This window comes from Leptopilina heterotoma, unplaced genomic scaffold (genome assembly GCF_015476425.1).
Source record: "Leptopilina heterotoma isolate Lh14 unplaced genomic scaffold, ASM1547642v1 Lhet_60, whole genome shotgun sequence".
In the NCBI taxonomy this organism is placed as follows: Eukaryota; Metazoa; Arthropoda; class Insecta; order Hymenoptera; family Figitidae; genus Leptopilina; species Leptopilina heterotoma.
In genome coordinates this window covers 7,605,701-7,628,481 of record NW_025111138.1, presented here as the reverse complement: position 1 = coordinate 7,628,481, position 22,781 = coordinate 7,605,701, and the positions used below count along the sequence as shown (strand labels likewise).

The 22,781-nt window shown below is 24.5% G+C and overlaps 2 protein-coding genes and 1 long non-coding RNA gene across 6 annotated transcripts; 1 reads left to right on the top strand and 2 right to left on the bottom strand.

Annotated features, from left to right (window-relative positions):
• Window positions 1-2,059: 2,059 nt before the first annotated feature.
• LOC122509317 (50S ribosomal protein L1) lies at window positions 2,060-6,031 on the bottom strand. Of its 2 annotated transcripts, none has more exons than XM_043623277.1 (8): window positions 5,909-6,031; window positions 5,449-5,638; window positions 4,474-4,675; window positions 4,130-4,309; window positions 3,880-3,994; window positions 3,642-3,760; window positions 2,697-2,794; window positions 2,060-2,294 (listed from the first exon to the last, which is right to left on the bottom strand). In XM_043623277.1, the coding sequence occupies exons 1-8, from the start codon at window positions 5,922-5,924 to the stop codon at window positions 2,150-2,152; spliced, it is 1,065 nt and encodes a 354-aa protein (XP_043479212.1). In that variant the 5' UTR covers window positions 5,925-6,031; the 3' UTR covers window positions 2,060-2,149. The 2 variants fall into 2 exon arrangements, with proteins under 2 accessions (XP_043479212.1, XP_043479213.1); XM_043623278.1 differs by having other exon boundaries at window positions 5,846-5,947.
• Window positions 6,032-7,744: 1,713 nt separating this feature from the next.
• On the bottom strand, window positions 7,745-10,116 carry LOC122509352. The gene is made up of 3 exons (XR_006302353.1): window positions 9,634-10,116; window positions 9,253-9,345; window positions 7,745-8,417 (listed from the first exon to the last, which is right to left on the bottom strand). It is a non-coding gene; the product is annotated as an uncharacterized LOC122509352 (long non-coding RNA).
• A 191-nt stretch (window positions 10,117-10,307) lies between these two features.
• Window positions 10,308-22,046, top strand: LOC122509351 (rho GTPase-activating protein 44-like). Of its 3 annotated transcripts, none has more exons than XM_043623339.1 (10): window positions 10,308-10,415; window positions 10,515-10,940; window positions 12,721-12,874; window positions 12,957-13,245; window positions 13,575-13,799; window positions 13,997-14,294; window positions 16,663-16,902; window positions 17,044-17,846; window positions 19,843-20,003; window positions 20,830-22,045. In XM_043623339.1, the coding sequence occupies exons 2-10, from the start codon at window positions 10,888-10,890 to the stop codon at window positions 21,259-21,261; spliced, it is 2,655 nt and encodes an 884-aa protein (XP_043479274.1). In that variant the 5' UTR covers window positions 10,308-10,415; window positions 10,515-10,887; the 3' UTR covers window positions 21,262-22,045. The 3 variants fall into 3 exon arrangements, with proteins under 3 accessions (XP_043479274.1, XP_043479275.1, XP_043479276.1); XM_043623340.1 differs by having other exon boundaries at window positions 10,326-10,415; window positions 10,673-10,940; XM_043623341.1 differs by having other exon boundaries at window positions 10,349-10,940; window positions 20,830-20,877; window positions 20,959-22,046.
• Window positions 22,047-22,781: the final 735 nt, after the last annotated feature.

The window sequence follows — 22,781 nt, the reverse complement described above, 5'->3', positions numbered from 1 at the left end:
AGAAGACATAAAAACAAGAATAAACGAAAATTTCAACAACAAAAAATAATAGAATAAAGTAGACAAAAAAATAAAAATTTTAATTGAAAGAAATATATCAAAGAAGAGAAAAGGAAAAAGACACAGAAACAAGAATAAACAAAAATTTCTATTGATGAAAATATAATCAAGAAAATTGAAAAAGAAACAAAAATTTTAAATGAAGAAAATATAATAAAAATAATAAAGAAAAGAAGAAACAAGAACAAACGATTTTTAAGGAACAAAATATCAATAAAAATGAAAAATATAATGAAAGAAAGAAAAAACAGAAACATGAACAAATAAAAATTTTATGGACGAAAATAAATATTAAAAATGATTTAAAAAAAAGAAGAGACAAGAACAAGGAAAAAATAAAAAAAAAATAAAAAGACAATAAAAGAAAAAGGAAGCAAAAAAAGAACACAACGAATTTTTTGATTTAAGAAGATATAATAAAAAATGTAAATAAAAATATATAAGAACAAATAAAAATTGAGATGAAAGAAAATAAATATTAAATATGATAAAAAAAAGAAGAAACAAGTAGAAATGAAACTTTCGAGAAAGAAAATATACAAAGAAGTCGAAAAGACGATAAAGGAAGGAAAAAGCAAAAACAAGAACAAATGCAAATTTTGATGAAAGAAAAAAATATTAAACATGATAAAGAATATAAGAAAAAAAATAAAAATTTTAATTGAAAAAATATATCAAAGATGAAAAAAGGAAAAAGACACAAAAACGAGAATAAACAAAAATTTTGATATTGAAGAAAGCATTAAAAATAATAAAAAAGAAACAAAAACAAAGATGATAAAAAAAGAAAAATAAACAAACAAAAATTTTGATGGAATATGCAAATATATAATAAATGATTAAAAAGTAGAAGAAAAAAATTTTTCGAACAGAAGAAATAAAAAATCGAGAAAGAGGAACAAATACCAAAAAATAAGATCGAAAAGAAAGAACCAAACATATCTAAATTATCGTTCTGAACTGCAAATGAGAATTAATTACTGTTTAAACTCTGTGTGCCAAATATTGTAAATATAATACGCGAGAGTCAAACAGGAAGACAATGAAACTTCATGAGAAGAAATTCTATAAAAATATTCTCAGATTCGAAGTAAATTAACCAACTCTTAATAATTTTAGAATCAAAGAAAGAAACCAATAAAACAAAAATCTCAATCGAATGAAAAAATTAAATTACAAGTACATAATTCAAAATTTACAAAACTTTTTCCGCGTATTCTAAATGAATATAAAAATAATTCTAAAACATTTTTTTTCAGCGTTACAAAGAATCAACAGAAAAGAGCAGAATAAAATTGAACTGAGATAAAAAAAAATACTTCAAGAAAATATATCGAGGACAAACGCATTATAGATAAAAGATACAAAAGTGCCTTTTCTTCAATTATTTCTTTCATGTTTCTAGAAAAACTAAAAAAAAACTCTTCCTTTCACTATTATTCGATATAATCACTTCTAAAGTTTAGAAATTAAATTAATTTTTCTAATAAGTCAAATTATTCTCTCATAATATTAAAAAAATTAAGTATCAAAATAATAAATTCATACTCTCTAAATATCAAATAGTGAAAAGTCCACTAATTCAAGTTAGTAAAAATCTCTATTAATTTGTAAAATTTCACTATTTAATTTTTAGTTTTATAGATTTTTTACTGAAACATCAATGGGGATTTTTAGTAATTTAAATTAGGATTTCTATTCATTAATTGAAATTTAGAAATTGAAAATTGTAAATCAGTAATATAAATCGCAATTAAAATATTACAATATTACTATTATTGCTATCATTATTACTACACTAAATGAAATTTATTTGATTCAAAAATACCATTTAATTTGATTTACATAAAAATTATTCGATTCAAGTAAATATTTATTTCATAAACGACAATTAGTCGGTTATTTGAATCAAATCAATTTTTTTCAGTGTATTATTATTTTCTTAAAATACTGTGTAATAAATTAAAGAATTTCGTCAAATTTTGACAAACAACAAAAATGATTTTTAATAATTTTATTAAACTTAATAAGTAAACAACGTAGATTAAAAAATTCTTAAATTTGCTTGAGAGGTAATTTCTCAATTTACCTAAATTTCAGCCCGAGCTACAGTATCATTATCGTCGTCATCATCATCATCCTCGTCATAAGAATCACGTTTCTTTTCTTCTTCAATAAATTCACCAAGATCTAATTTAAAGACTTCACGATTTGGAGAACATTTCAATCGCATTCTGAAAAAAATTATTAAATTAATTCATATATTGAATTTATTTGACTAAACATTTTTTTTTAATATAAAATATTGCTTTATGTAAAAAAATATACTATTATTTTAATAAAATAAATTAAATTTAAAAATTTAATTCAACAAAAATTTAATTAAATAATTAAATAATAAAATTATTTAATTTTAATAAACTAATTTATTAATTTTATTGTTTTAAGAAACAAAACAAAAATACTATCCAATACATTTGAAATTGTTTTCCAATAGATATTTTACGACTATTATTAAATTTTGAGAAAATTAATAATTTAAACCCTAAATTTCCTACGCTGTTTAGAAAAATTTAATTGTATTTAATTTTATGGCAAATTTCAATAGGATGGAAGAGTTTTTTTTGTACACATACCTCAAAATCATTGGTTCGCTTATTTTTGGTTTTCGCTTCAAAAGATCATCCACTACACTTTTCAGATTCTCTTTCAATTGTGGTGTACTCATATTGAGCTGAAATTTATATGGGTTATAATATTATAATCAAGTTAATATTATAGTAATTAATAATCAAGTTTATGATTAACTCTATTAAAGTTCCAAACGTTCAAATTGAATTTAAATATGGAATTAATTTAATTTAAATTAAATTACATTAAACTAAATTTTCTTTATTACTATGTACCTAAAGTTCCGAACGTTCAAAAAAACGACACATTTTTTAATACTTCCTTCAAATTTGAATTTAAATTCATTGAAATTTTTTACAAATTAAATTTTTTTTATTACTATGTTCCTAAAAATTCGAACTTTCAAATGGACGAAACTTCTTTTCATACTTCATTAAAATTTGAAAGTTATTAAAAATATTTTTTTTTTAAATAAAAGAGTAATTTTCAGTTAAATAATTATTTTTATTTAGTTTTCATTTTATGGAAGTAATTTTTGAGAATAAAATACCTATAGAAAATACTTCGTTCATTTAAACTTTTAAAAACTTTAAGAGAATTATTACTTCTTTAAGGTAAAAAATAAAATATTACTTCACGTAGAAAAAAATTATTAATTTAATAAATTTAATTAATTGAATAAAGTTTATTAATCCAATTAATTTAATAATTAATTTCTTAAAACTTTTGCTACTTAAGAAACTTTCTCCAATACCAAAATAGTAATTTTGAAAATAATTTTAAAAAAGAAAAGTACAATTGCAAACGTTCAGAATTTGAGAGAAATTTGAAAGTAAAATTTAAAAGGATTTAATTTAATTTAAAAGGATTTTTTAAATCGGCTCTAAATTTATTCTAAAAACAGAAAATTAATTTGTAAAAATTAAAAAAGCATTTTTCATTATACTCACTCTACCGAAGGGAACTTCACAATGACCAAAATCAGTATAGTTCGGATTGCCCGTACAAGTGTATCTAATACCATGCAAATGCTTATATATTAAAGCATTAAGATCATCTCCAAGAGTTCCTGAAATAATATATACATATATCATTTTTATACTTTTATTTTAATTTTTATAATTCAAAATAATAAATCTCTTCTAAATATTCTAACAAAAATTCACAATTAATTTTTAAGCTCGTTACCTTGTTTCAACGTTGGGAACTTCAATTTCAAAACACCCTTTATGGATAATATATGTGAGAGCATTTGGGGATGAGCAATAACATCGTCATAATCAGCAACATTCACTTCTCCAATCTAAATAAAAATATAATAAATAAATACATGAAAATAAAAATACAAATAGAAATAGAAATCAAAAAATACAAATAGAAATACAAATAAAAATAGAAATGCATATTAAGAAATATTTTAAAATTAGAAAAGTACAACCTTTATTAAGCGAACGATTTCAGGACCAATTACAATATGTGCACCAGCATTTCGAGCCTCTTGCTGTTGTTCCGGTGTGCCTGCAATTGCCATAATTGTTCGGTGTGCTTCGAGTTTAAAACTGTGAGGGATAGAAACTAAACTGTTGAATGTATTTAGTTTTTTAGATTTGCTAGGACCCTGTAAAAAATAATTTTCTATTATAATTATTTCTACGAGAACAATTATTATCACAATTCACAACATATATTATTAACACAATTATTAATTTAGATAATTATTACTTTAGTTTGTTTTTCAAAACTTACTCTACTCGTCTTGTCGCAATTTTAGAAAATTATTACCTTCATATTGATTTCGAAAACAGCTGTTAATTTCGCATCGGGAATATCATAAACAGTGGGATGAAATACTTCACGATTACATTGTACAGCTTCTTCGAAGGAATACGTTTTCCATGTGTAGTATTTTTGAATCCAAACATTGTCTGGAGAAACTCGATTATCTGCCAAAGGATACTTGTGAACATCTATAAGTTCTGCTTTACTATAAAATAAAAATTTACTTCTTAATATTTACAATCAGGATAAATAAATAATTAATTAAAGTCCTTCCCAAACAGAAATAATATTCCTAAAGTTTCGAAAGTAACGACATTTTTATTACTTCTTTTAATTTTTTTTTATTTATTATATTTCTATTATTATTTTTTTATTTTATTTTAACATTATTATAACTTTATTACTTCTTTTAATTTAAATTTTATTACAAACTGATTTTGTTTATAATCCGAAAAAATTCATTTTTAACTGAATAAATGTTCAATTACAATATTTTACATTTCAGTTAGGTAATTTTTTTAAATATTGGAAAATGTCCCTAATGTTTTCAACGTTCAAATGAAAGAAAGTTTTTTTATTTTTCCTCATCTAAATTTAAATTTTATTTTAATAATATTGTATCAAGTATTAAAGAAAGTTATAAAGTTCAAAAATGTTTAATTTATGTTTTTGATTTTCAACAGTCAAACCTGTCGGAATGCAACTTTATTTAAAAAAATTTTTTGTAGTAAAAAATGTTCAATAAGAATTATTTTCACTTAAGTTTCAGAATATTGTAAAAATATTAGAAAATTGAATTAAATAGAAAAATTAATATTTGTCCAATTAATTGTTCAAAATATTTTCATATCAATTAAATTTTTCCTTCATTTCAACGTTTAGAATTTTCTGGAACTTAATTAAAAAAAAGGATATTTCGTTCGTTTGGAACATTCAAAACTTTAAGGAAAGGAGAGATAATTGAAATATTACACTTACACCTTTTTCGGTGGCTTTTTCAATTCCTTTGATCTTTTTGCAGCAATATTTCTTAGTTTTTGCTTTAATTTTCTTTCCCTCGTTCCTATTCTCAAGGCATAATTTCGATTTTGAAGCAAAAATCCACCATAAATACTGGGTTCTACTGCTACTTTAGACAATGATGAAAGCATTGAACTTATAAATTGTCCTAAACACAAAAATTATATGTAATGTAATTATATACATTCTTATATTTTAAATACAATTTATGAAAAACATATTAATTTTGTAATCTAAAATTACAAGGTATTTCTCATTTTTAAGGTTATATTCCTCACGTCATGAAAAATATAAATAAGTAAATAATTGCAAAGAGATATAAATCAGTAAAATACAATTTTGAGAAATTTCATACCTTAATTGACATTTTACACGCATAATTATTAAATTATTGTATAAAAATAAGAAAATATTATACCTCTTAAATAAAACATGATGAACACTCTCTGATGTAAACAAGTTCAGAAACTGAACGTGGTGGGGACGACCCACGTTTTGAAGCAAGAATTGTTTCCTAAAGTCACCACCACAAACAAAAGTGCACTTCACTGAACACAATTTTTTTTCAATTTTTGTCAATTTAAACAAAAACAATGTCACGAAACATACAGCGAATTATTTAATCTTCAATCGACCGAAATTATCACAAACTCAACGCCCAAAAATAATAAATCGAATTAAGCAAAATTTAATTAATTCCACCAATTTGCTGCGAAATGAGTCAAATATTTTCTTAATTATAATTTAACTTTGGAGTTGAATCTGTGATAACAAAATTTAACTTCTCGATAAGGAGTTAAAATCTACTAAAAACGTATTATTTCGTTCGGACCGAATTCAGAGTTATTTTAAACCTCTGAATAATTTTATTTTTAACAATAAATTAGGGCAGGGGGGAAGGGAGGGCGTAATTACCAAAAGTTGATTGTTTTAACAACAATTTTTTAAAGTATTTTTTTTATAGAATGTTTTTTAATTTTAAATTTCATAAAATGTTTGTATTTTTATATTTTATTACATATAATATATTATTTTATATATAATATTATATTAATACTCAACATTAAATTTGCAAGACAAAAAATCAAATTAAATCAAATTAACTTAACAAACAATCTGTTTGATAAGTAACAAATTAAAAAATTTAACTCTTTGAGTTTCAATCGATGAATAATATCACTGATTCAAATTTCAAAGAGTACAATATAGCGGCACAAAGAGAAAGAAGAATAAGAAAGAAAATGTGTAGCATACAAATATTCACAGATAAAAAAAATGCACGATTTCCCTGCCTACAGATTTCTGTACAAAAAACGAAAAAAGTATCTCATTCATACAAAAAAAGCTATTCCTACCTACTTCTTGGTCTATATATTTCAAACCTAATTTTTATTTTCACAAAACACTCCACGATTCTCTCGCATTCCACTCCGGTGCAAAAATTCCTATTTCTAGGGGTTTGAGGGGCACGTTAGGCTCCCATACGTCCCGGGACGCACCCGTCACCTGAGCTCAAAATTTTGTATTGTGTAAACAGAAGACAGAAATAGAAGAAAAACAGAAATTAAAATTTTGTATTTACACGAAATTATTTTTAAAAAAAATTTCGAATGCATGAATTCCGAACGTTCAAATGAACGAAATTTATTTATTTCTTCTTTAAAATAAAATTTATTTCAGAGAAATATTACGACACGAGTAAAAAAAATCAGTTAAGTTTCTAAATATTAAATTTAAATTTTTAGTTTTTACTCTAGTAAGAAATTTTCGAAAATATTTTTAATGAACAACATTTTGCTCTTTTGAACGTTTAAAACTTGTGGATCGTTGAATTTTTAAAAAATACTTTCAACAATTAAATAGAAAAATTAGAAAAATTATCAATAAATTTATATAACTGTAATAAATAATTAAGAAAATCAATTACTCTTTTTAAAAAATAATTCTTTATAGTAAACAAGCGTTAAAATATTCATTATCTACTGAATTAAATTAAATGAATTGAATATTGAATTATAATAAAGTATTGAATTAAATTTGAATAATAAAATAATAATAAATTTTCGAATAATAAAAGATTTTAAAAAATATTTTAAATTCCTAAATTAATTAAGAATTAATTTAAACATTGGAAAAATAATTTCATGTAAATGACAAACAAAAAAACATAATAAAACATTGACAAATATTACTTTTTGTAATAAAGAATAACTACAAAATAATAAATTTTGTCAATGAGTGTCACTATATTGTTAAAGAGTTCCTTCCCTGTTTTAAAGAGTTTTCATCATTTTACGGTTTTAATATGAAGTTATTTACGTTTTCAATAAAATTTTGAGAAAATAATTCACAAATTATTTAAGGGGTCATCCATATATTACATTATACCTAAAGGGTCAAGGGGAGGGGGCGGGAATTAAATTATTTATATAGCAGCCTGTAGAAAAAACGGCGCTATTTTATACAACAATTTGTCGCATGGCGGAAAATGATTGCGAGCATTAAAAAAAGGGTAAAAATCTGTGACGTAATATGCGGACAACTCCTATAAATTAAAAATAAAAAATATTTCAAATTCCCAAATTAATCTACTGAGATTAATTAATTTAATATATCCAATAAATTAATTAATCCAGTAAAATTAATTTTTATTGAGAAAAATTGTCTCACGATTTATTTAAAACAGAGAAGGTTTTATAAAATAAAAATCGACTTGCCAAAATACCAAAATACGTCCGGATGGGGTTCTCACATCATTCCTGGAACAATCCTGCGAAGATATCTGCAGCAAACTTCGATGAACTTTGCTTTGATTTTCTTTCTGGAGTAGCTTCGAAATTCTTCTTCTTTTTCTTCATCGCCAGGAAACAAACACTTGTAACACTTTTGCCATGTCCTTTTTAATTACAAAGGCCTCACAATTTGAACTGAAAATAAAATTTTTATTAATTTTTAGAGAAGGGATAAATTTACGAATTCGGGAATATTATTTTCTAAACGTTCTAAATAGTTTTAGACAAGATTTATCTATATTCCAGAATTTAATTTATTTTTTAATTAGCAATAATTAAATAAAAAAATTGTTGCTTTTTTTTAATTTTGTACAAGAAAATAATTAAGGAAGAATCTGACGGACAGTAAAAAATAACTTTTGTCCAATGCGTTATAATTTTTAATTTAAAAAAGACAATTTAAATTTTAAATTCATTTTAATAGAAGCAGAAAGAATTTAAGTTTTCAACAACTTAAACAATTAAAAGTTGCATTTGCACAAAAATTACAATTTACCGTCAATGAGAAATATTCGTTAAATTTTAGGTTATTTTACCTAAATCGTTTCTTATTGATAAAAAAATTGTAATTTTTATTCAAGAGCAACTTTAAATTGTTTAAAATGTTGAAAATTAAATTCTACATGCTTTTATCAAAATGAATTTAAAATTTAATTTGCCTTTTTCTTTTAAATTATATACGGAATTGAAATATTGAACTAAATTTTGTTCCGATTTTGAAAAATTCCCGTGTTAAATTATATATTTTTTGTTTAAGAATTTTTTTTAATTTTTGAGGTTTTAAATTGTTTTTTGTTTGATTATATTTTTTGTCTATAGACAAAAAATATAATCAAACAAAAAACAATTTATAACCTCAAAAAAAATTCTTATAAGAATTTTTTTTAGAGGTTATAAATTGTTTTTCGATTATTTAAAACATTGTTTTCAAAATATAATTTAACAATGTAAAAGCGAAAAATATACTTACACTTTGACAAAATTTCCGCCTCCTTTGTTGATATCACACACTCTCTTTTTTTCGACTTGGTCTTTTTCGTTCAGTCTTCAAATCACCAAAAACCTGTAAAAAACAAAGAAAATAATGATTAGCATTCATATGATTCGACAATTTTTCAGAAAAATGATAATTTTCCATCATTTTCCTTTGTTTCCGTATAAATTTTCAACAAAAGACAAAATGTCCGCCATGCATTGTTGGCGATAAAATGCTCTATTTTGCACATTTTTACGACGTTAGTCTTCATTATTTGCGAAATTTTTTATATTCAATTATTATTCTCATCGAGTATTACCACTATAAATAAATAAATGACGAAAAATCTCGAAAATATTACCAAAAAGCACTCACTAAACATGTTAAAGCCTGAATGTGGAATCCGTTAACCGACAGGAATGAACAGGCAAATTGCGCGAAAATTGCAGTGTTGCCAACTTACAAACTTCTCTTCTTCTACTGTTGGCATTGGAGAGAATTTGAAAATACCTCCGTCCCTCAGCAAATCAGACGCGAGGAATAAAATGTCCACGAATCGAATGCGTTTGTCGATACTGTAGAATACTTTCTACTGAGACTGTACTTTAGCGTATGATGAATTTTTCTTTTTTTCGCTATTTTACGATATTTTCTATTCTACTTTACAGAAAATACAAAATCTGACAATGCAATGCATATTTGTCGAAAGAAATTACTGAAATAGTGATAAATTTTAATGATTTTAATAAAGTTGAGAATTGTCGGAACGTGTCGAAACTTGTAAGCTCAGTTTGTCATCTCATGAATTATCTGAACAATCTTATTCACTTTTTACTTCTTTTTACATATAGATAAACGTTAAATAATGAAAACTAAGACCTATCTCGATCTAACTCTACTAATTGTAACAATTAATTAAACAAACATTCGACAAGAAATTGATTTTAACAATGAATCTCTATCCGACTTCGGTCTATGAATAATTAACATAGAAAGGAAACTCTTATTCCATTAGAACGTGCGCCCCTTGCGGCGGAAATTGAAACTAAGTTGTAATATGGACCAATGGCTGCGCCATTGTACATACCAGTACATACAGTAGGCTATTGTATAGTGAATTCTTGTCAAGAAATGTTACCGGAAAAACAAGAAACAAGGTGAGGTCAAAAAATACAAAGACAATCTGTCTTTAAAGACATTATTTTCATTATTAATAATGCACTTTGTTACTATATGTAGATTATCAATAATTTCAGATTAAAAGTTTGTGTAGCTAGTCTTTTAGAAAAAAAAGACAAATAGTGGTTCATCGCGTGGAATTTTGGCCCGTCACGCCAAAATTTTGCCTAAAGTAAAAATAACTTTTTGCTTATCGAAGCTTCAACTGTGTTTTACTTGTGTGACGTTTGTGTAGTGAGATCACCATGCGATCATTATGACAGATCACTGTTCACGTCGTCTGAAGGATATCGCCTTTTGTCGAACAATCTCTTCTAGACGACTCCAAAAGGTGGTTTACACTTTGCGCAATCATGAGAATGGACTGATTTTCCGAGCCAAAAGTGCCTCGTAAACGAGAAAACATTTAATTATCAATATTTCGATCGAGTGTCAAAATAAGCAGTAAACATGAAGAAACAATTTTTTCGAGTAAAACAACTGGCGGATCAGACTTTTTCCAGGTAATTACTCATAATAATCAAGGCCACATTTCCTTTTAAGTCTTGTATTTTTTCCTTTTTTAGTTTTGTTAGAAGTGTTTATTTAGACTCAATTTAGATACTTTGATAATCACCTGCTCTTTTTTTCTCATTTAAATTTCTAATTTTTCCATTAATAATCATTCACTATGGAATTGTAATTAAAAAATAGTGACAAATCGTTTAAAAATACAGCAGCATTTAAAAATAATATTGCATATTTATCTATTGGCATAACATTGTTTTATTAATAATTATAATTTGTACCTTCAACTATAATTACGATGAAAATTAAATATTTCTTTAACCTACATCAACTTGTAAACAAATGTTATTTTCGTAAAATGTCACGTATTTTAATGTAATATTAACAATTATAATTTATTCTATTTGCTTTAATTTAGAGTAATATTTAAACTTTGACAATGACTGAAATGAAACAATCATATCCAATTTATTGAAATCAAAGTTCATTTAGTGATAATTTTAAAATGGAATTTCATTTAACATTCTTTCAAACATGATTTATAATTAATGCATTAAAGATTATTAAACGTTTTTTTATTTTATATTTTTTAAGGCAATAAACAATTACAAAATTTAATATTTTTATTGGATTAGATAATTTTTTTCGAATCAAAGTAAAATTGAGTAATTGCAAATTTAGAATTAATTCCTTTATATTTTTTAATTGCTTTTTTAATTTTGAGTAATTAGTAGTTTTATTAGTTAAATAATCTTTAACGTCCGAGATCCTTTATAAATTAAGGCAAATTAAACGAAAACATTCGGACAATGAATAAAATATTTATTTACTCCAACGTTTCGAAATCTAAATGATTTTGTAGTTTTATTAAATTACGAAAATTTTGAATGAAAGGTTAATGTCTTCAAGGATGGAAATAAACTACTAGAGATAAGAATAGACAAACGTGTATACAGTTCATATATTCCTAATAATGTTACAAATATGCGTTATACTCTTCTTTTTTTTAATAAATTCTAATTAATTTAATCTGTATAATTATCATTTTATTTATAGTCGCAGTTTCATTTTAGAGTTGAAAATTCATTTAGAATCTGAATGCATATTATTTTCTGACACTATATCAACGATAATCCAATTAATCTATTTGAATGTAAGAAGATAGTAAATAAAATTGACTTAAAGTCACTTTATCAACAATAATATGATATTTTTTTTATTCTATCGATACAAACAGAAAATTAATAATCGCGTTTAACTTTCATTTTAATTTATATAAAAATATTTTACCGATTAAAATTTAATTGTTATCATTTTTTACTCTTTTTCAATTTGACCGATTTTATATTTTTCCATCTGAAGTTTTTATAATTTTTATGGTAAAAAAATTAGTCTCTATATTATTACAAAATTGTGCGAGATGCTGAAAATTTTTTCACACACAGCAAAATTATCTATCGAGTATGTCAAATTATCGGAATTACGATAAAAAAAATGATAAGTACGTATAGCTAACAATTTGTGATGAATGTAAATATTGTATGTCGTATTTTTATCAATTTATTTAATTACTAATAAAAACGATAAAACTTAAAAAATTCGAAATAGATTTAAATTTTAAGCTGAAAATTAAATTTTAATTACTAATATAAACATTAAAAAAATTCAAAAAAAATTTATTATTTTAATAAATTTTAATAAATAAATATACTAGTAATTATTAGAAATTTATTCTATATTGAGTTGTTTCATTCTCAAAATTGTAAATTTTTTCAGAGCTGGAAAAACTGAGGTATTAACGGACGATTTGCAAGCAGCGGATAAACATGTGGAACAAATCAGAACAGCTCTTAATGGATTAAGTAAACGTTTTGGAAATCTACCAAACCAAGCAGTGGCCCAAGAAGGTGTTTACAAAGAAAAGCGTCTGGTTTGTTGATATTTTTGAATATTAATTTTCCATTGTTATTACTTGGGAATTTAATTTATTTCTTCTTTCTTTTTTTTTTTAGAAAAAATGTCCAGAATGGGTGCTAGGACAAACAATGCTGGAGAGTACTGGCGACGAGAGTCTTCTCAGTTTTGTAATGTCAGAATGTGGACGGGCGCAAGTTGCATTAGCCGCTGAAACTGTCGATCATGAATCCAAAGTGGAACAATATGTTGCCGCTCCGCTGTTGCGCATTTTAGAAACAGATGTGCCAAATATTATAAAATTTAAAAGAAATTTACAGCGTTTAATTTTGGATATGGATAGTGCGCGAACGAGATATCATCAAGCGAGTAAACATAATGCCAGTGGTACGTTCCTTGTAATTAATTTCTTGCAATTAATTTATGAAATTCGGAACGTTTTTTAAAACCGAAAAATCAGGAAAGAATTTTTTTTCTCGTTAAATTTATCTCTAATTTTCATGTGCGTAAATTTTTGAGGAATTGATATTTAATAATTGTGAACCAAAAGTCAATTGCTCAAAAATAACATGAATTTATAGAAAAAATAATGTAAATCGTCACATTGATTTTTTTTTCGTTTTCAAAAACGTTGTAGCCTTTGGCGTCATAATTAATTTTTCCTAAAGATATAAATTTTGACGAATTGATAAATTAGCAAAATTTTGAATTCACAGGAACGGGAGCGACGAAAGTTGATAGTCTAAAGGATGAATTGGAGGAAGCCGAGGCGAAAGTTGAACAATGTCGAGATCACCTTGCAGCTGAAATGTTTCAGTTAATGTCTAGAGAAACTGAACTTGCCCAAATTATCATTCAATATGTAAAACTTCAAAGAGCATATCATGAGAGCATGCTGCATTGTTTAGAGGATCTTATCCCGGGACTTGAATGCTATATTAGTAAGTTTACAAATAGCAAATTCTATTTTGAATAGAAAAAAGAAGTTTTTTTAAATTGAAATTTATTTAGATTTTTTTCAGTAAAATTCTATTAAATATTATTTCAGTTAGTGATTTTCTTTTCATTTACAGACTAGAGAAACGAATTGTTAATTAAAATAAAAAGGGAATTTAAAATGTATCGTTGAATGTTTCAGATAACAACGAAATGAAACCCGTTTACGGTTATTCTCTAGAGGAACATTTACGAGTTACAAATAGAAAAATAGCATTGCCGATTCAACTTTGCGTCTCGGCGTTACTAAGGCTAGGAATGGAGGAAGAAGGACTTTTTCGAATAGCAGGTGGTGCTTCAAAACTTCGACGAATCAAGCTCAGTTTAGACGCTTGTTGTCTTAATTTGCCGACTGCTCTTGAATACAAGGATCCACATGTGATTGCTGGAGCTCTAAAGTCTTACCTTAGAGAGTTACCTGTTCCTTTACTTACTTTCGAGTAAGTATTTCATGTTCTTTTGTTTGCTTCATAAATGATGAAATTACCACGAATTCTAATACAAAACCTTCAATTTTTCTGTTTCTGACAATAATTTCTTTTTATATAACTTAATTCTTGAAGAACTAACTTATCATAAAATTATTACATAAAAATTATTTAATGAATAATTTTACTTAAATATTTCACAATTAATTGAATTTTAAAAGAGTTTCGTTTATAATTTTCATAAATAGATGAACTTCAAAAGGTTTTAATTTTAAATTTTATAAAATTTCAATTTTCAATAAATTTCATTAGAAATTTTAAGGAACTTGGATTATTGAAAAATTTTAATAATTCAAATTCTTCTGAAATTAGTTACATTTTTTAATTTATATATTTAATTAATTATTAAAACTAATGGATTTATAGAAGAATTTTAGTTCAAAAAACTAAAAGACATTGAATTTTAGAGAAAAATTTTCAAAAATTCAATTATTTTCAAAAGTAATAAAATTTTTAGCAGACATTCAATTATGTTCAAAAATTTTTTAAATTCTCGTAAAAATTTCAATTATCTTCAGAACTAATAAAATTCTTCTCCGAAATTCAATTATTTTCAAAAATATTAATAAAACTCTTGGCAAAATTTCAATTATTTACAAAAATTTTCCTCTATTCAATGATTTTCAACATCTACTATTTTAAAAAAGTTTTCCAAAAGAATTCAATTATTTAAAAACAAATTTAATAAAATTCTACGCAAACATTTAATTATTTTCATAAATAATAAAAATTTCACAAGAATTCAATTATTTACAAATTTTTTATAAATTTCTTAGCATTAATTCAATTTATTTCGAAAAAATTAATAAAACTCTTATCAAAATTTCAATTATTTACAAAAATTTATCTCAATTCAATGATTTTCAACATCTACTATTTTAAAATATTTTTGCAAATGAATAATTCAATTATTTGAAAAAAAATTAATAAAATTCTACGTAAACATTCAATTATTTTCATAAATAATAAAACTCATTGCTGAATTTCAATTATTTTTAATACAATTTTAATCGAAAAATGTAATTATTCTTAATCTTTTATTAAAATTCTTCGAAAGAATTTAATTAGGTATTTAAAAATTTGATGATAAAATTCTTTATGAGATTTAAGAAACATTTAATTATTAAATAAATTATTTATTTTTAAATATTTAAATAATTGAATTCTTGTAAAATTTTCTAATAAAAATTGATTTAAAAATGAATTTTAGATAATAATTGAATATTAAAAGCATTAAAGCGTGGATTTTTAGAAATAATTGAATTTTGAAAAGGTTTCAAATTTAAATCTTTGAAAATTTAAATTCTCCATACCTTTAACTAACAATTATGTAGAATTAATTTTTTTAAAAAAGTTTAATTCAATTTTTTCTTGAAATTATTTGAAGTTTTTTTTCTAATGTACATTTAATTAAAGAATTTTCGAATAATTGAAATTCCACGTAAAATTGAATTGTGAATAAATGGATTTGAAAATTCTCAAAGAACTTTTTCAAAAATTATTAAAAGTATAATTGATTTAAAGAAGAATTTTAGTTAAAAATTGTAGAAAATAGGTAATAATTTGAATTGAAATGATGAAAATAATTTTGCAGAAGTTACAGTAAAAATAAAATAATGATTTTAGCACTCGGACACCTTTAATTTTTATAAAACATGAAGAAATTGATCACTCCGAGTCTTCGACTCGGAGCAAAAATATTTTTATAACAAAATAAAAAGTATAATAAAAGTATTATAAAAGTATTTTTATAACAAAATACTTTTATAAGTTATTTAATTTTAAAAAGATTTGAATTTGAATGTTTTGAAGAATTTTAATTCCTTTGAAAAAATAATAATGATTAAATATTTATTTTAAATAAAACTATTGATTGAGTTTCGTCTGTAAATTAGGGAAGAACAAAATTAAATTTCTGTGGCAACCCTGAATAAGAATAATAAGAACAGTAAGAAAAATAATAATAATATTAATAATAATAATAACAATAATAAGAAAATAGTAATGAGCCTAATTCTCGAGATATTATTCATCATATATAATAAACGTATGTAAAATAAAATGAAAGTGCAAACTGACTGAAGAGACAAGGCGCAAATTCAATTGAATTGTCCTTGATAGTGATTTAGTGGTTTGCTCAACTACCCAATCCAATGTGCTTAACGTTTTAAGCGCAACTAATTTAATTTAGTGGAATAACTGTTTCTTCATTACAATTCACACCGCGATGCAATAGCGAAATTGATAAAATTGAAACCGTATAAAATTACTTTAAAAACATAATTATATAATTGATAATTTATTCATTGAATATTTTCAGTTTATATCCCGAATGGATGGCAGCTGCTAAAGTAGTTCAAAACGAAGCAAGGCTGAAAGCTCTCTGGGAGGTGCTACACAAGTTACCGCCGGCAAATTTAGAAAATTTAAGGTTCCTAATAAAATTTTTAGCAATGCTGACCAAAAATCAGGATATTAATAAAATGACCCCTCATAACATTGCCATTGTCATTGCTCCAAATCTTATCTGGAGTCCACCCGAGGATTTGAATCCCATGGCGTAAGTTAATACGAAAAATTTATTCAAGATTAGAAAAAAAAATTATAAATATTTAATTTTTTAGATAAAATAAAATATTGAAAAATTTAATTTAATTAGTAAAAAATTTCAATTTTATTAGTCGAAAATTATTTTTTGCAGGATGGAAATGAGTACAGCTAACAATTCTAGTCTTATAGTAGATCAGCTGGTAACATACGCCGACTGGTTTTTCCCCGGCGAAATAGATTTCGATCGCGATTTAGATGTAGGAATTGTGAACGGTTCGGAAAATCAGGTTGTTGGCATGAGACGTTGTATGTCGAATAGCAGTCTCAGCGATTTGGGAGAGAGTCCACCGCAGGGTAGTCCAAAGCCTGCGACACGTCGAAAAAATAAACCGGCACCAATTCCACCGTCTTTCACACCCGACAAACACGAGAGAAAATCTGACGATAAACCACCGCCCGCCCCAGACAAACCGCCAAGACCCCTCGCAACAGCAACATTAAATCGTGTCACTTATAAAGCACAAAAGCACGAGGTTAACGCCGAATTAATAAATCCATCCAATAGAAGTGGAGAGAAAATTGAAAAAAATTCCGAGCGCAATATTAAATCCACAAACTGTGATGTATCGACGAAATCCATTGTTGCTAATCAAACGGAAAACATTGAACGTCCAGTTGAAACGCGCAAGGAACAACAGGAAACAACAATTTCTACGAAAGCAAATTATCAGACTGAGAAAGTTGCAGAAGAATTGAAAAGTGTTCTTCCCATTGGTTTTGAGGCTCTTGTCAAAACGGAACAGGATGCTAATGTTGAGTCTGAAAATTTAGATAATAATTCATCGAAAGTGAAAACGGTGCCTAGTGAAAAGACTTGTCCAACAACGCAAGAAAGGCGACCCATTCCTGTAGCAGCGCCAAGAAGCATTACAAACATATCGTTACAAACGACAGGTAAACTAGAAAAAGAATATTAATTTCTGAAAAATTTATATTTTTTAAAATTCTCCACCAAAGGAAACCTTTAAGTACTTTTTGTAAAATTTGCACCATTATTCACGACTGTTTTATTACTTAATTTTGAATCATTAAAAAAAGAAATTAAATTTAATAATATAATTGACAAAATTGATCACTCCGACTGAATTAAAATTAAAAACAGGCCTCAGATAGTATGACTTAAAACATTTTTCTACTATTTAAAAAAAAACGATTCTTCTCAACTTAGTTTCAAAAAATGCGATTTTTTCGACTTTTTTCCAAATACTGCAATAAAATACTCTTTCTTGTATAGAAAGTAACTTACTTCGATTTTTCGAGTAAAAAACAACTAGTCAAAACTTTGAAAAAATTTTTAACAATTTTTTTCGGCAATTAAATTATTCAAATACATTATTATGCTTTTAAATAATCGAAATTTTGCAAAATTGTATTCAAAATAATTGATTATTTTAAAAGTATTTTAATAGAATTTAAAAAAATTAAATTTCGAAGAATTTTAATTGAAAACTATGAAAAATAATTAAATTCTCAAAAGTTTTAATCAAAAGTCTTCAATAATGACAATTTGAAAATAAAAAAAAAATGAAAATTAACTTTAAAAATTATGTTACAATATTTTTTAAAAGAATAAATCTTAGAATTTATTTTCACTATAATATAATATTTTCAATTACATATTTCCAACAATTCAAATATCTAAAATAAACAATTGCACTAAAATTTAAAAAAAAATAATTTTTTAGAACAATCATTTTTAAAAAAACGGTCATTTTCAAAATTTTTTAATAGTAATTATTTTAAAAAAGTGATTATTTTTTTTAAATTCTTTAATGAAATACAATTATTAGCGAAAAATAGCATTACAGGATTTTTAAAATATTAATTAAAATTTTTCTATCATAATTTTTAAAAACTCAATTATTGTAAAAATTTTGAGAAATCATGCATTTTTACAATTGTAATTAAAATTATTTAAAAACTCTATAATTTTTGAAATATTTTTCATTTAAATTATTTTGAAAAATTCAATTATTTTCAAAAAAAAACTTGTACGAAATTTAAATTATTTTGAAATTGTTCAATTTGTAATTAAAAAATTTATTATCTTTTAAGAATTAAGTTAAAAATATTTTTAAGAAACTAATTATAAAAATTTTTTGATTGCAATTATTAAGAAATCAATTGTTTTAAATATTTTCGATTACATATTTTTTAAAATAATTCATTTTATTAATTTTTTTGGTAATAGGTAACTAATTATAGTTAGAATTATTATAAAAAATTGCATTCTTGTATTTAGATAATTAAATTCTCGAAAAACTTTAAGAGAAGCAGTAAAAATAATTAATTTAGAGAAAAAGTTTATTTTTGAAAATTGAAGTTTTGTATTTAAATAATTGAATTCTTGGAAGAACGTTCGAGAAATTATTAAAAATAATTGATTTAAAGAGGAAGTTTATTTAAACATTTTTGAAAATAATTGAATTTTTAAATAATTGCAGTTTATAATTTTTTTAAATAATTGAATTTTTATGTTTAAATAATTGAATTCTCGAAGAACTTTCGAGAAATTATTCAAAATAATTGATTTAGAAAAGAAGCTTACACTACAGTCGCAAGTTTTGAAAATAATTGCGATTTTCAGAAAATTTGAAATTTAAATTTAAAAATTGTTAATTCTTGCGGAAAAAGAAATAACAAGTATTTAAATATTTATTTAATAGATTTGTTAAAGTTTTGAATCATTGAATTTAAAAATCAGTGAAATGTAAGAGAAATGGAAAAAATGTACCTTTTGTAACGACTTTCTTTTGCATTTTAAAGTCGATCTGAGGCCTGTAAGAGCAAAAATTAATTTTAAAATTATAATTGATAAAATCGACCACTCCCAAGTGGATTAAAATGAAAAAATGAAAATACTAATATTAATTTTAATTTTCCAAACAAGATGACATTGTGGAAATGAGAAAAAAACCTGAGATTTCATCAGGATCGGAAAAAAATCACAAACCCGCCATTCCGGAAAGACCAGCTGGTTTAGCACGACCTTCAAGTCTCATAAGGCCACAACCGCGTCACAGTAATGAAAATTTGGATAACGAATCAGGGGTGAGTATTTTAAATTCTTGAACCTACTCGATAATTATTTTTTCTACAAAATGTGTAAATTTTAATTACTTACGAATAATTTGTTTATGTTAAAAATTTACTATTCTTTCCACTAATGACGTAACAAAAGTAATTATTATTATATATATAATTTAACAACAAAGTAACAATATGTACGAAAGAAATATTTAAATACATTGTTATAACAAAATGATTCACTACTGTTTTATAGAATTTATTTACACACAATTAATTTAAGCCTATTTCATGTATTTGAAATTTTAAAAAAATAACTAAAATATACTTTTTTTTGCTTTGATTGGCACTGAAATTTCTCTAATATATGCTTATTAGAAAATTTTTTGCATTTTTTTCTCAAAATAATATTTCTAAAAAATAAGACACAAAGCATCAGTAATCTTGATAGTTCTTGGAGAATTGATCGATAACGAAATCTAGCACGTGGAGGAAACCGTCTATGGCTTTTACGATCTTTCTTTATCTTGAGAAACAATTGAATGGTGAATACGAAAGAAAAGGTAAAAACAATCATTTTCCGCATCGTCGCTTCGAACATCTTGATTACAGCATGTATTCACTGTCATCAACAAAGCAAAGCATACTAATTTCCTTATTCCATAAAACTTTATCAATTATTTATTCACTATTCAAATCAATTCACTCCAAGGCGATTTTCCATCAGGAGATACATTGTTTTTTTTTTTTTTTTATTTTAATTAACTGCGCAACATTTCCTGTAATTTAAGTGCATTATAGGTGGATTATAAATTTTTGTTTAATTCTATTTTTTTCTTTTATTCTACAGCTGCTCACCTTGGAACGAGCGCACATGTATTCGGTGGATAAACAACAGGTCAGTATAATTCAAGTGCGTGGCAACAACAATGCTTTACATTCGGGCCAAAGCAATGGAAATACGGGTTCGAACTTGCAGAGAAGTCCCAGTGTTGGTAGTCGACCGTCGTCCATGTCTCTGTCATGTGATCGTCCGGAGAAACCACCGAGACCAGATGTTCCGGAAACAACCAAGGCACACACGAGGACGAGATCAGAGGGCAATATCATTGACGTTCAAACGCAGACTGACACGATTATTGTCTCTAAATCGCAACAACAACAACAACAACCATCGCCAGCATCCCCAAGGTTTCTACAACGACCGCCAAGACCTCAACCTCCACCGCCACCACCTCCAACTGCTCGGCCTAAATCTGAGCAGGAAAGTACCAATTTGTAGAATTCGTACAGTGCTAGTAATTAGTTTTTAAATTCCTGTTTTTTATATCAAGCTATTATCAAGTCACCCGCTGAAAAATACGTGAACATTGTTTTTATTTTTCAATTGTCTTCTCAAATTCTACTTTTTCTATTGTTGGATTTTCAATTTCCACGTTCCCAAAATTCTGAACTTTCAAAAGAAGGGAATTTATTTCTTTTCTCAATAAATTAAAATTTTATTGTTCTAATTTTGTCTCACATATCAAAAATGTTAACAATAAATTTTCTAAATTTACATTTTTTTTTAATTTTAATTTTTAATTAAATTTGAGTTTTTACTTTTTATTATTTAAACTTTTTATCCTAAACTTTTTCTTATATACTTTTTATTATAATTCCTGGAAATATTTTTAATGAAAAAATTTCTCTCATTTAAAGTTCAAAATCTGTGGATCGTCAATATTTTCACTATGTTTCAAACTTGTTTAGTTATCAAAATTTTAATTTTGTTCAATACTTGAAAGTTTTACGTCAATGAAGTTTACGATATTTATGAACAACAAATATTTATAAAAAATTGAGAGAGAAAAAAATACTTTTTGACCAGAAGACAATATTTTTTATTTACAATTTTTTTTAATTCTTGATCAAGAAAAAATTGTAAACACTTTTTTAGACAAAAATTTGAATTGAAAAATAATTTTTCAGATAAAGTGTTGTTTATATACGTTGTAAATTTACGTTGGTGATGTTTACAAAGTTAATCAACAATTTAGAAGAAAAAATATTTTTTTATTTAAATTTTTCATATTTTTGTATAAAAAATGTTTTGCCTAATTTTATTGATGTTCAAAATCAAAAATAGTATGAAAAATTAATTTAGAAAAGAAAAATTTGTAAAAAAAAAATTTTATTGTTTTTGTAGAGAAAAATATTTTTTTCTGTCAATTAAGTTTCAACGTTTTATAAGTATGATCAATGATTTTGATAAAAAAAATACTTTTTACACAAAAAACAATATTTTTTATTTACAATTTTTTCAATTCTTGATCAAGAAAAAATTGTAAACATTTTTGTGGATAAAAATTGAAATTGAAAAGTAATTTTTCCGCTAAATTGTTGTTTATATACGTTGTAAACTTTCGTTGGTAATGTTTACAACATTTAATCACTAATTTTGAAGAAAACGTATTTTTCAATTTAAATTTTTACATATTTTTGTACCAAAAATGATTTTCATAATTTTTTTATGTTTAAAATCAAAAATAGTATCAAAAAATAATTTAGAAAAGAAAAATTTGTAAACGAAATATTTTATTGTTTTTGTCAAGAAAAATAGTCTTTTTTCTTTCAATCATCATTGTTAATTAAGTTTACAATGTCTTACAAAGTATGATCAACGATTGTGAGAAAAAAATATTTTTTGCGCAGAAAACAATATTTTTTATTTATAAAAATTTTTCTTTTTTGCATATTCTCGAGCAAGAAAAAATTTTTGTAGACAAAAATCGGAATTGAAATATAAATTTTCCGCTAAAT